The sequence below is a fragment of the Lipotes vexillifer genome, unplaced genomic scaffold (assembly GCF_000442215.2).
Source record: "Lipotes vexillifer unplaced genomic scaffold, Lipotes_vexillifer_v1.1 scaffold627, whole genome shotgun sequence".
Classification (NCBI taxonomy): domain Eukaryota; kingdom Metazoa; phylum Chordata; class Mammalia; order Artiodactyla; family Lipotidae; genus Lipotes; species Lipotes vexillifer.
In genome coordinates, this window is record NW_006787891.1 from 167,827 (window position 1) to 179,455 (window position 11,629).

General features: G+C 58.0%; 1 protein-coding gene across 4 annotated transcripts in view; it reads left to right on the forward strand.

Moving 5' to 3' along the window:
• Positions 1–2,928: 2,928 nt before the first annotated feature.
• WT1 (WT1 transcription factor) overlaps positions 2,929–11,629 on the forward strand; it is a 59,346-nt gene continuing 50,645 nt past the window's right edge. For 3 of the 4 annotated variants that reach the window (XM_007460911.1, XM_007460912.1, XM_007460913.1), the window contains exons 1-3: positions 2,929–3,750; positions 9,442–9,564; positions 10,009–10,111. In XM_007460911.1, coding sequence (XP_007460973.1) covers positions 3,306–3,750; positions 9,442–9,564; positions 10,009–10,111 — 671 coding nt within the window. In that variant the 5' untranslated portion in view covers positions 2,929–3,305. Of the gene's footprint in view, positions 3,751–7,654; positions 7,665–9,441; positions 9,565–10,008; positions 10,112–11,629 lie in introns of those variants that run through there. The other variant, XM_007460914.1, reaches the window with a different exon arrangement.

The window sequence follows — 11,629 nt, forward strand, 5'->3', positions numbered from 1 at the left end:
GGGACAAGTAGGGAGCGTAGGGCACCCCGTGAGCGCAGTAGTGTGCGGGTTCCCCAGGCTTGGCCCTGGGGCACCTGGGCTCCCGGGCATAGGCACGGGCTACGGGCGTTCAAAGACCTCGTCTCGGGTGAGGCCCTCTGGCTTCGGCTTCGGACGCGCAGCACTTACTTCTCTGCCCTGAGGGTTGCAGGGAACTCCTCCCACCGCTTCGGACTACAAGGTCTGGGAGAGGGGGTACCCCAGGGTTGAAATGAGGATCGCACCACTGCTCTTCCCTCCCTCAAGAGTTCTCAGGCGGGGGCTTCCCTGGTGGCGCAGTGGTTGGGAATCTGCCTGCTAATGCAGGGGACACGGGTTTGAGCCCTGGTCTGGGAGGATCCCACATGCCGCAGAGCAACTAGGCCCGTGAGCTACAACTACTGAGCCTGCGCGTCTGGAGCCTGTGCTCCTCAACAAGAGAGGCCGCGATAGTGAGAGGCCCGCGCACCGCGATGAAGAGTGGCCCCCCGCTTGCCACAACTGGAGAAAGCCCTCGCACAGAAACTCAGACCCAACACAGCAAAAATAAATAAATTAATTAATAAACTCCTACCCCCAACATCTAAAAAAAAAAAGAGTTCTCAGGCAACAAATGGCGGGTGAGAGAGGAGTGCTAAATTTGCTAGCCCCCTCCTTTCCTCTCACCCCACCCCCGGGCAAAAAAAAATTTTTTTTTTTTAACTCAGAGTTAAGAGCCCTTGCCCTATCTGGGATTCAAAACTGCAAAAGCTCACAATCAAGCCACCTTCCTCCAAATACCCTCCCCCCCAAAATTGCAAAGAAGGATTAAAAAAGAAACAATCTTGACCTTTTTCACTTAGAAGTGGAAATCCCGGGCTTTCATAAAGGGCTCACCTTTCCTCGTAGCGCTTGAGTGAGTCCTAGTTAAGAAAAACGACTTCGAAGTAGAAATAAAAGTGAAGGGTGTGAGACAGTGGTCTGGGGCGTCCTAGGGACAACTTGGCCTGAGAAGTTTTATCTCGCTGGGCCTTTCTCCACCCAAAATACGAAAAGCGCCTGTCCTCTGCCCAGCCCTGGAGCCCCGCGCAGGTTTAGAGATGGGACATGCGGGCGAGGAGTGGGCGGCCCACAGGGAGTGTAGGGGAGAAGCAGCTGGCCTAGAGTGCCTTTTCACTTCTTTTTTTAAAAAAGAAAAAGAAAGAAAAAGTTTCTGAGTGAAGACTTCGCAAAGTCAGGCACCAAAGTAGCGCAGAGAAGTGTCCACCACCGTGAAAGCGGTCGGGCGATCAAACGGGTAGAGCCTGTTCCTGACCTTTGCCCTCACGGTTTCCTGCGCCTCCAAGACAAGCGACCCCAAGAGGAGGGAAATGCACTTAGCGTGTAGGTCTTGAGCTGGCACACGCTTCTGGTCCGCTGCGAGAACTCCTGGCTACCGTTTACTTAGTGGAAATTAACTAAAACCAACGCGTAAGAAATTGTGAGTAAATCAAGGCTTCAAAACTCCCGGCTTCTTTATAAAACTGCAACTACCTTGATTGTTGCTTCACATGGGCTTGGCTGAAAAGCTTCGGGCCCCATCCCCGGCCAGCCTCGTGTCAGAGGCCAGGCGGCAACAGGCCGCTTCCCGCCCGGCGCTCCTGGCAGTCCCAGGCTGCGCCGTCGCCGCTGCCTCCTGGGCGTTTCCACGCGCCCCTGAACCGCACTCCCATCCAGGTTCCCGGCTCTTCTAGCCTAGGGTCTGTTTCTCGATAGAAGCCGACTCTTTTGGAAGAACCAAAAGAAACAAAACCAAACCTCAAGCACCTGCTCTGGGGCGCGGGGCTCCCAAAGAATGAATAGGTGGAGGGAGGAATCTGATTTGGCAATGCCAGGCGCTGGGAGCTCTAACAGTTAGAACCCTGCCTTGGACCTTGGGCCGCTGGAGGCTCTCTTCCGTCCGCGTGCGCTGGCTTGCGCCTCCTGATCTGTCACTACGCATGCAGAATGGTCCTCCCGACTGGAGTGAGCGGAGGCAGAGCTCAGCAGGAGCGGCTCCAAGAGCCAACCTCGCCTCAAGGACTTCGTATCTTAAACCTTCCCCACCCGCTAACCTCCAAACTCAGCGCCTGGATTCTCCGACCGGAATCTGGGCATTTCCCTAAGGGTTTTCTTCCCTTCCAAACTAGCCGCCGTTTTGTTTTCCCGGTTTCCCCGTAGAAGAGTTAGGTACTCCTCACGAGATTCAGTGCCGTGGACACCGATTTTAGGTAGGCGGCAACCGCCCTTCTCTGGGCGCAAACCTCACCATGTCGCCAACTACCAGACGATGGATATACGCCCCGTTTATCACAAATGATGCAACCTCCAGATGACCCACGTTCGCCTGAGTCTGGCCTCTGGAATCCACAAAAAGCCACCCCGCTCCCCAGTGACCCCAAGATTATGACCACCAGTCCAGTCTGACGGCTCTAGAAGCAATAGCCGCCGCCTCTTTGAAGTCCGGTAAAGTTCTCTGCGTTATCCTGAAGTTCCCGCCCTCGTGGAGCCCCCTGCCCCTCCCTCCAACACGCCCTCCCTGATTAACAACCCCTTCCCTACCCCCATCACACAGGGATGCAGAGTGGACATTCAGTGCTCACCTGGAGAGGCTCGCCAGTTCCCCAAGGCGCCCACACTCGCGAAGGCCGAGAAGGGGAGGTCGGGGGAGGATTGTGTCCCACAGGCCTGCGGAGAGCGCGTGGCGGGTAGGAGAGGAGGGTGTCTCCGAGAGGGACGCTCCCTCGGGCCCGCCCCCCACCACCACTGCGAGGACGCCCCCAAGGAGTCGCGCTCCCTGCCTAATCTGCTAGGGCTGCGGTGTGAATGGAGCTGCCGAGACTCCTGACTCCTCCTCCTCCCCCGCCGCCGGCCCCTCTTATTTGAGCTTTGGGAAGCTGGGGGTAGCCAGGCAGCTGGGGTAAGGAGTTCAAGGCAGCGCCCACACCCGGGGGCTCTCGCAACTCGACCGCCTATCCGCTCCCCCATTCCCGCCCTCCCTCCCACTCATTCACCCACCCACCCACCCATAGCCGGGACTGCAGCCCAGGAGCCGGGGCCCCGCCGCGATCCTGGACTTCCCCCTGCCGCAAGAGCCGGCATCCACGTGTGCCCCGGAGCCAGCGTCTAAGCACACGCTCCGCTCCGGGCCTGGGTGCCTTCAGCAGACCCAGCAGCCGGAGATCCGGGGCCCGGAAGGCATCTGGGCCAAGTTAGGCGCGGCGGAATCGAGCGCCGAGCGTCTGCAAAGCCGGTGGGGCCGCGGAGCGTCCGGGGCTGAGCCACAGCAAATGGGCTCCGACGTGCGGGACCTGAACGCGCTGCTGCCGGCGGTACCCTCGTTGGGTGGTGGCGGCGGTTGCGCCCTGCCCGTGAGCGGCGCGGCGCAGTGGGCGCCGGTGCTGGACTTTGCGCCCCCGGGCGCCTCGGCTTACGGTTCCTTGGGCGGTCCTGCGCCGCCGCCTGCTCCGCCACCACCACCCCCGCCGCCGCCGCCTCACTCGTTCATCAAACAGGAGCCGAGCTGGGGTGGCGCGGAGCCGCACGAGGAGCAGTGCTTGAGCGCCTTCACCGTCCACTTCTCGGGCCAGTTCACCGGCACGGCTGGAGCCTGTCGCTACGGACCCTTCGGTCCTCCTCCGCCCAGCCAGGCGTCGTCCGGCCAGGCCAGGATGTTCCCCAACGCGCCCTACCTGCCCAGCTGCCTCGAGAGCCAGCCCGCTATTCGCAACCAGGGTAAGCAGACTGGGGAGCGCCCCCTACATGCGGGGCGGTGGCGACGAGGCTGTGGCTGCGCGCGGGCACTCCCCTGGCCTACCCCTTACCTGACCACAGCTCTTACTCGGCTGCCTCCCCAAGGACTGTGAGGGTAGAGGAAGCAGCAGCTGAGGGAGAGGAGGGCAAGGAGAGGGAGTCCAGGGCATGGGCCCCTGCCATCCTCCAGAGCGGGGAACCGGACTCTTCGCATGAGCCGGGAGGTCATCTGGGGCCCCTCGGACCTCGGGAGATTCTAAGACTATTCCCCATGGGAGTGGGAAGCGGGAGCCGGTGCAATGCCTGGCTCTGCCTCGGGAAGAGGTTTTGCCGCTCAAGGCACCACCAAACTGTTGCCAGGCATTGGACTTTTAGACCCTGGATTCAGAGTGGGACCAGCGCAGGGTGAGCAGCCTTTGCTGCCTCTGCCACGCCAAAATATCCAGGAGCCACTCTAGACCTAAGGGAGGCACAGTAAGCACCTTGGAGCACTAGAATGAGTAAATGAATGAGCTAGAGACAATAGTGGCTTTCCTGGACTCGTGTCCCTGTTCGCCTATGGCTCCAGCGCATGGTAGTGTATAAGTGGATCTCTCCTGGGTTTCAGCTCAGGTGGCGGCCACGCGGGCTCCAGGGCTGGAAGAGAACCCCGTTTATCTGATTCCAATCTCTGCGGGACCGGGTCCTACCACAGGCAGTGGAATGAGGCCCGAGCGTCGGCCTTCCTTCCAGCCCGCCTGTGGCGCCTCCTCGTCGTTGAACACGGGGCTTAGCTGGAGAAAGATTTTTGCAAGACTTGGAGGTTAGAACAAGGACGGGTTTATTTTCCCTTTTCAGTCATTGTACATCGAGGGACACAGCCGGTGGTTTTCTCATCCTGCGCCGGTGCCCTCTCACTTCTCTTTCTCAGGGACCAGCGCGGAACCAATCATGCCGAACCTTTGTATTTTCATTTCTAAGTTTATTTTAATTAGACTTCTGCGCTGTTGGGAACCTAAACCAATTCGGGTTGATTTGATATTTTAGGAAATGCTTAAAAAAAGGGGTGGATGCTTTTCCTAGAGCAAATATTCCCTCGGGCCTAGGGACTGGGATGTTTCTAGAATGCGTGGGCTAGGAGGAGCAGAGTGTGTACTGTTTGCAGGAGGTGCTGCGGCTCCTGAGGCTCAGAAGAAGGGCCCTGTTCTTCCCGCCTTCTCGCGCACATTCTAAAACCGTGTTTCTAGGCTGTTCGTATCTTAGCCCAGCCCGGAGCACCTAGCCCACCAGAAGCCCTGGCGAAACCGAAACCACCCTCCTGTCTTCATTCGGGGAACCTGGGATCCATGTTCTGTGGAAGAACCTCAAGCCCACCCGTGGGGTCCCTCCACTCTAGGTCTTTCCTAAAGGAAATTAGTGTTTCGAACTCAAGGAGTATTGGAACAGCTCAGTGACTATTACAGATTCTTTTCCTCTGATCGTACCACCTCTAATTAGCAGGCTGGTGTTACCTCTGGCAAATCTCCAGGTCTCAGTTTCCCCATCTGTAAGAGGAGAGCCAAGATGGGCAACCTGGTGTTTGGCTCAGGTTTGAAGTTCTATGCCACAGAAGCAGAAGCCCGACCCTCCCCCGGCAGGGGTTCTAAACACAGAAGGCAGCAGCCACGTAAACTTGGTTGGACCAGAAACGGCATGACTGGCAGGCAGGTGTGTGACATGAGTGAGTCTCTGTGGATGCTTGCTATTTGAAGACACCTGAAAAGCCATTTGATCTAAGTACCCCCTGTGCAAAATACTACCATTATCATTTATTTGAAACCATCTAGGTTCTGTCAGGGGTTTTGGAACCTGGACTCTGTGACTTTAATTGGATCCCTGGGCCATCCTTCTATACAGGGTGGTCTGGTGCCCAGAATTTCATCAACTCAGCCACAGGAGTGAGGCTGTGGGCGTCCTAGCCAGTGGGCAATATGTTTAAAGGAAAAATCCCAATTCTTTTCTAGAGGATAGGCCCAGGATGTTAAAGAGAAAAGGGGCTTGGGAGCTGGAGATCGACTAGCAGGTAAAGGAGTCCCCCCTCCCCATCCTGGGAAATAGCCCAGTAGAGAGGCGGCCCCAGATCCAGGCCACAGCCTGTAAGCGGGTTGGGTTCCTGTCTTCTTCGGGCTTAGGTTCTCTCTTGTAATCAAAACATAAAGGGATCACACCTGACCAGTCCTTGGGACTCAGTCAGCAGCTGGGAGCTGGGGTGGGATGTCAGAAGCCACTTGTGCCTCAACCCTGGCATTGGCAACCAGAGTGGGCCCTGGGGCCCTGAGATTTCAGATTTATTCTCTCGATTTCTGGGCTTCCTGCAGCTCTCCCAGCAATGTAGAGTCTTGGCAGGAGGCTTAACCAGGGGAAAGCAAGGACATCAATTCCTTCCCCAAAGTGTGGGAATGGCCATCAGCAGGCTGAGGCGGAGAGGAATCAAGCTTCGGGAACCCTGTCCCCAGGCAGGGCAACCTAGCAATGGCCCAGGGGTGGGGGCAATTGCTGGCACTCTTGAACCTCCCCCCACCCCAAGGTATCACACCTCGTTTTTTTCCAGTTGCTTAAATATTATAGCTGGTATTCTAATCTTGCTTCTAAATATTAATTCAGGAAACATTTATTGAGCACCTACTCTGTGCCAGGCACTGGGGATTGAATGTTAAGACAATTAAAGTGCCTCAACCTTTGCAGGAAGCTCACAGCCTGACACTGGAGGAGCCCCTTATTTTTGGATGAGGAAATCTAGGCTCTAAGAGATAATGTGTGCAGGAGATCTCTCTGTGGCAGAACTTGGACTCAAACCCAGACCATTCTAGGTTATTTCTACCTCCTTTCCCAGGGATCTAGGTCCCGCTGTTGAGATGGATTTTCTCTTCCCTGCTGGATGGGCACCCAACCCACTGTAGTCTGTGTGAGGGGTGGGGAATTTGCCGGGGCAGAAGAAGGGCGAGGACTTCGATAGCCCTAGACTAAGTGCGGGGTTTGGGAAGGGAAGACAAAGACTGCTTGACAGTCTGCGTGATTCCCCCAGACCGGCTGGCGCGCAGCACCCTATACCTACAGGAGGCCTTGTGATCACCGGGCCACCCTAGTGTCACGCGGGGACACCAGCTCAGCCCTAGGGCCAAGGGCGCCCCCCTTGGGTCGCATTGGAGAGGGTATTTCGTTGCGGGACAAATTTCCCCGTATGCTGCGGCAGCTGCGGAGTCATGGTTTTCAGACTTGGGACCACCTTCCTGACTGAGCCTGCTGTCCACTTCATCCCTCAGCTCCCGCGGGGCCTGGCCCGGCCAGGCGGTCCCCGGGCTCCTCCGCTGCGGCGGGCGGGGGAGAGAGGCGCACAGCGTGTCTCGCCTCTCCCCACGGTCAAGGTTGCATTCCCTTCGCCGGCCGAGACTAATCGTGGGAAAGGCGCTACCTTGGCCCCTCGAGCCTCTCCCTCTAAGGCCTGTACAAGGAGCCTTTGAACACGCTGCCCCCTTCTGCCGGCAGCTGTCCCTCCCCCGGCCTCCGCCCCCGCGCTCTCCGCGCCTGGCTCAGCGCTAGGCCCCGGGACAGCACGCTCTGATCAGTTCCGCATCCGATAAGTTTCTAATTTAAAGAGCTCTCCCTCCTCTCTGAGGGCCCTTTCACCGATGTCCATCCCCTCTCCGGGGAGGGGACTGCGAGAGGGGGTTGGAGGCCAGCCTCTGCCCAGCGGTCCGGTGTCCGGTCTGGGACGGGTCCTTGGGAGCCTCGCAGGGCGCGGAGGCGACGCGGCCGGCGCAGGAGCTGCAGCCCGCAACCCGTGGCGCTAGCCGCGCACCGAAGGTTGCGGAGCCCGCCTCCGAGGACAGCACGGTGCCCGGGCCACTGCCTTCTCATCGGCTCAGGAATGGAGAAGGGTTCGTCTAGAGACAACTTCTTAATTGCTTCTGTCTCTCCTCTTTATTTAAAAAATGGTCTTTGAAAATTCGGCCTCCCCTCTGCAAAACTGGGTGCTTGGAGCCAAATTTCGTTTGTCAGCGTACTGGTAGGCCTTAAACACAGCCTGGCCTCCGCTCCCAAAATGAAGCGCCTGGAAGCCCAAGTGTGCTCACCCACTCCTGACAGCTAACGGGGCGGGGGTTATCTTTGCCCACTTAGCAGGCCAGAAATGGTGGCCTCTGGGGTCATGTAAATTATAAAAGCTGGTGGCTTCTTAAGTTGTCAGCCTGTGGCGCCAGTTGGTGCGGAGACTTGGACTGCCCTGTACAATCCGGTAATGAAGACCTGTTCAAACCCTCCCTCCCACACTGACACACCACGTTCCCCGAAGTGGACTGTGGAAGGTCGGTTTTTGTTTTTGTTTTTGGAGATGTGTATTTGAAAGATGTGGGTAATGGCCACCTTTCACTGTTCAATCTGAGTCTTCACTGGACACCTGTTGTAGAGCCTTGACCATGCCTGGGGCATGGGGGAATGGGGTTCATTTGACTTATCCCACTCCCAAGAAAATTGAGCGGGGTTTGGAGACTCAGCTCAGTGCCCAGAGGCGGGGCCGAGGGTGGGGGGACTGGGTCAGGCCCAGTGGCCCTGCAGGGAGCCGACGTGAGCGTCTGGACCCATCTGATTCGTCACTTGGTCAGGACCTCAGGCCAGAGACTACCGAGCCTGTGCATAGGCAGGGACCCTACCATTGGGTTCAGGGCTCAGAACTGATCTTTATCTTAGCTGGAGGATACTTTTTCCCTAGAGGCAGCTACAGTTTTGCGGAAGCTAGTGGGGTAAATGCTTAGAGTAATTTAGTGACAATAGTCACAGAAGGAGACTACGTTTTTCAACCAACACGTTTTTGGGTTATTTCCCCCCCTCACTTTCGGAGAGCTGGGGAAGAATACGGGCGGTATTGCCCTCGGTTTCTCGGCAGGGAAACTGAGGCAGAGGACCAGTGTATACCATGGAGGGAAAGGGAGGTACAGTCTCAGGCACACTGAAACAAACAGGCATCCCGGACTGGTGCACGAGGAAGTCTGCCCCGGCAATGGTGGTCACAGCCCGACCCGCTGGGCGCGAGGTGGGTCCGAGGTAGGAAGGAGGAGGGCGCTGGGTCGAGGCCCGTGGGCCCAACTTGAAAGGCCCCTTCTTTTTCCCCCTCACCAGCTTTCCCGAGGGCCTTGGGTATCAATGGTGTCGGGTCGCGCAGCCTCAGACAGATAACATTACTCTGTAATTACTCTCCCCATTTAAAGCCCATGCCGTTTAACTGGCCCCGAGTAATTAATGAAAGTTGGTGCGCGGGCCTCTGATTTACGGCTGCGAGTCAGTGCCGGGTCAGGCGAGCAGATTCATTTCGGTCGCCCGCGCTGCCCAGTTTTGGGGGGAGAACAACTTTCTCCGCCGAGCGGTTGTCAGCTTTCATACTTGCGAGGTGCTCGGTGCAGAAGCGGCGGACACCGTGAAAGACAAGGGCGTAAATAAATTGGGAAGGTTTAATAAAGGTGGGGAGGCCTGGGTTTTACTCGGGAAAGGACGGGGAGCCTGTCGCGAGGTCATATTGGGCCCGGCTTCTCGCCGCAAGCCCTGGGGGCTGAGGCAGCGGGATCCGAATGAGGGGCTGGGCGCTCCTCGCCCGGGTTCTGGTTCAGACACACGGTCCCCGACTCCCCGCCGACGCTGTTTCTCTCTCGGCCGCGCCTGCAGGATACAGCACGGTCACCTTCGACGGGACGCCCAGCTACGGTCACACGCCCTCGCACCACGCGGCACAGTTCCCCAATCACTCCTTCAAGCACGAGGACCCCATGGGCCAGCAGGGCTCGCTGGGTAAGAGGAGGGAATGATGTGGGGTCTTTCTCCCCTTCTTCCATGCTACCCCTCACTCCCCAGGAATTTCCAACCCACAGCAAATTGGGGAAGGGAGGAGAGGATAGCTAAAAGAATTTTAGAAAGAATTAGCCTAATCTCACTCAAGAGAAAAGATTGTTTCCCCCCACCCCAAGTATGTTAACTCCGCTCAGCCGAGACCGCGAATGTCCAGAGGGTCTTTTCGGTGCTCTGTGCCGTGACTGCTAAGGGAATGTGAAGTGAGAGGCTTAGCTCGCTGTGACCTGTAGGCCGTCTCTCTGCACGCCCCGGCATCCAGGCCCCAGTGCCCCCAGCGCAACCTGGGAGCCCAGCTCAGGACGCTCTGCCCCAGCCCTTGACCGCGGCCTCGCACCCTCAGGCCTTGGTGTGCTGCTCTCACCCCGCTCTCCTGGCTCTCTGCAGGTGAACAGCAGTACTCCGTGCCGCCCCCAGTCTACGGCTGCCACACGCCCACCGACAGCTGCACAGGCAGCCAGGCCCTGCTGCTGAGGACGCCCTACAGCAGGTAGGAAGGCGCTCGGCACCTCATCTGGGTCCTCGCGACCTCGGAGAGGGCGCTCGAGCCAGCGGGCACGGGAACGTCCGAGGCGGGGCAGCCCGGATGCGGCCGTGCAGGGTCCTGGAGGCAAAGTACGCCTTTAGCCCACTCGTCTCCATAAAGCAATGGAAAGCCTCTCTCCTGGCTCCTATTTGAAAGAATTAGCTTTCCCCGTCTCCCGGTGTTCTTACTTTGTGTGTGTACGTTGGTTTTTGGTTTTGGCCGCGCCGCGCGGTATGCGCGATCTTAGCTCCTCGACTAGGGCTCGAACTCGCGCCCCCTGCAGTGGAAGCGCGGGGTCTTAATCACTGGACCGCCAGGGAAGTCCCCCCCACCCCGTGTTCTTACTTTGAATATAAATGAGGGCGATTACTGTTTGGAGATGAAGAAGAAAGAGCAGCGCTTTGAGGATTATTTTTTAAAAGGGCTCTTTGCTGGGAGGACTTCAGCTTCCTCGGGATCAAAGATTAAACACGGGGTCCACTCCCACTCGTTTCTTCTCACTCCTCAAGCCCCTCCTCGCGCACTGGCCACACCCGCCAGCCTTCTCTGGGACGAATGCGAGGGCGCGTACACTCGGGCCACAGCCTTCTCCCCACCCCTGTCCCCCAGAGTCTCGGGCTGCAGCACCACTCTGTGGGCGTCGTCCCCAGCGCCCAGCTACCCCGGACTGTGTGCGGGACTGTGGTCGGGCGGCAGCGGTACCTGCGGGGAGACCGCTCCAGCCCGCGCCCGCCCTTCTTCCTGTTCCTGTGAGGCCGAAGACCGGCTTCTTTTCCTTGCAGACTCTTTTCCAGCTCCTCGTGCCTTCTCTAGGTTCTTGCTCCACCCTCCACCTTCTCTCCCCCAAATTTACTCTTCAACTTTGGGTGAACTTGGCCGGCATCCCGCGTCACCGATAGGGTTGCCTAGTAACTATACCGGCCGGAGCTGGGCGGGATGGTGGGGCGGAGGGAGGGAAGTGGCAGATCGCGGCCTTGGATGCAGGGGATTGGGCGCGCATTACCTCATATTCCATCCCTACCCCCCACCCGGTGCTGCGGGGATCCTGATACCGACTGCCCCAGACTCATCTCCATCCTCCCTCCCCTCTGTTGGAAGACCCCGGGCTGACGTCAAGGGAAGGAGGTAGTGAGGTAATAAAGGAAGGAAAAGCGTCTGCCCTGGGAGATTGGTGGAAGGAATGGCCGCGCCTGGGGGACCTGCAGCCCCACAGGTGGAGGAGGGGAAGGAATGTTCGCTCCTGAGCCCGCAGGCGGCTCATGCCAATGTTCCGACGTGTTTATGAAACTGAGCCTAGGACTGGTCTGATTCTCCCATCCCGGGGAGGGACAGGGTGGAGCCCGTCTACTTCTGTACGCCTACAGTACACAGATTTTGGAAACCTTTCCTTTTGATCGGGAAATCCGGCATATCTAATCTGATCTTGGATTCAAGATAACTTTTTTTCCTCCCTACCCTCCCCCCCCCCCCCCCCCTCTTCTT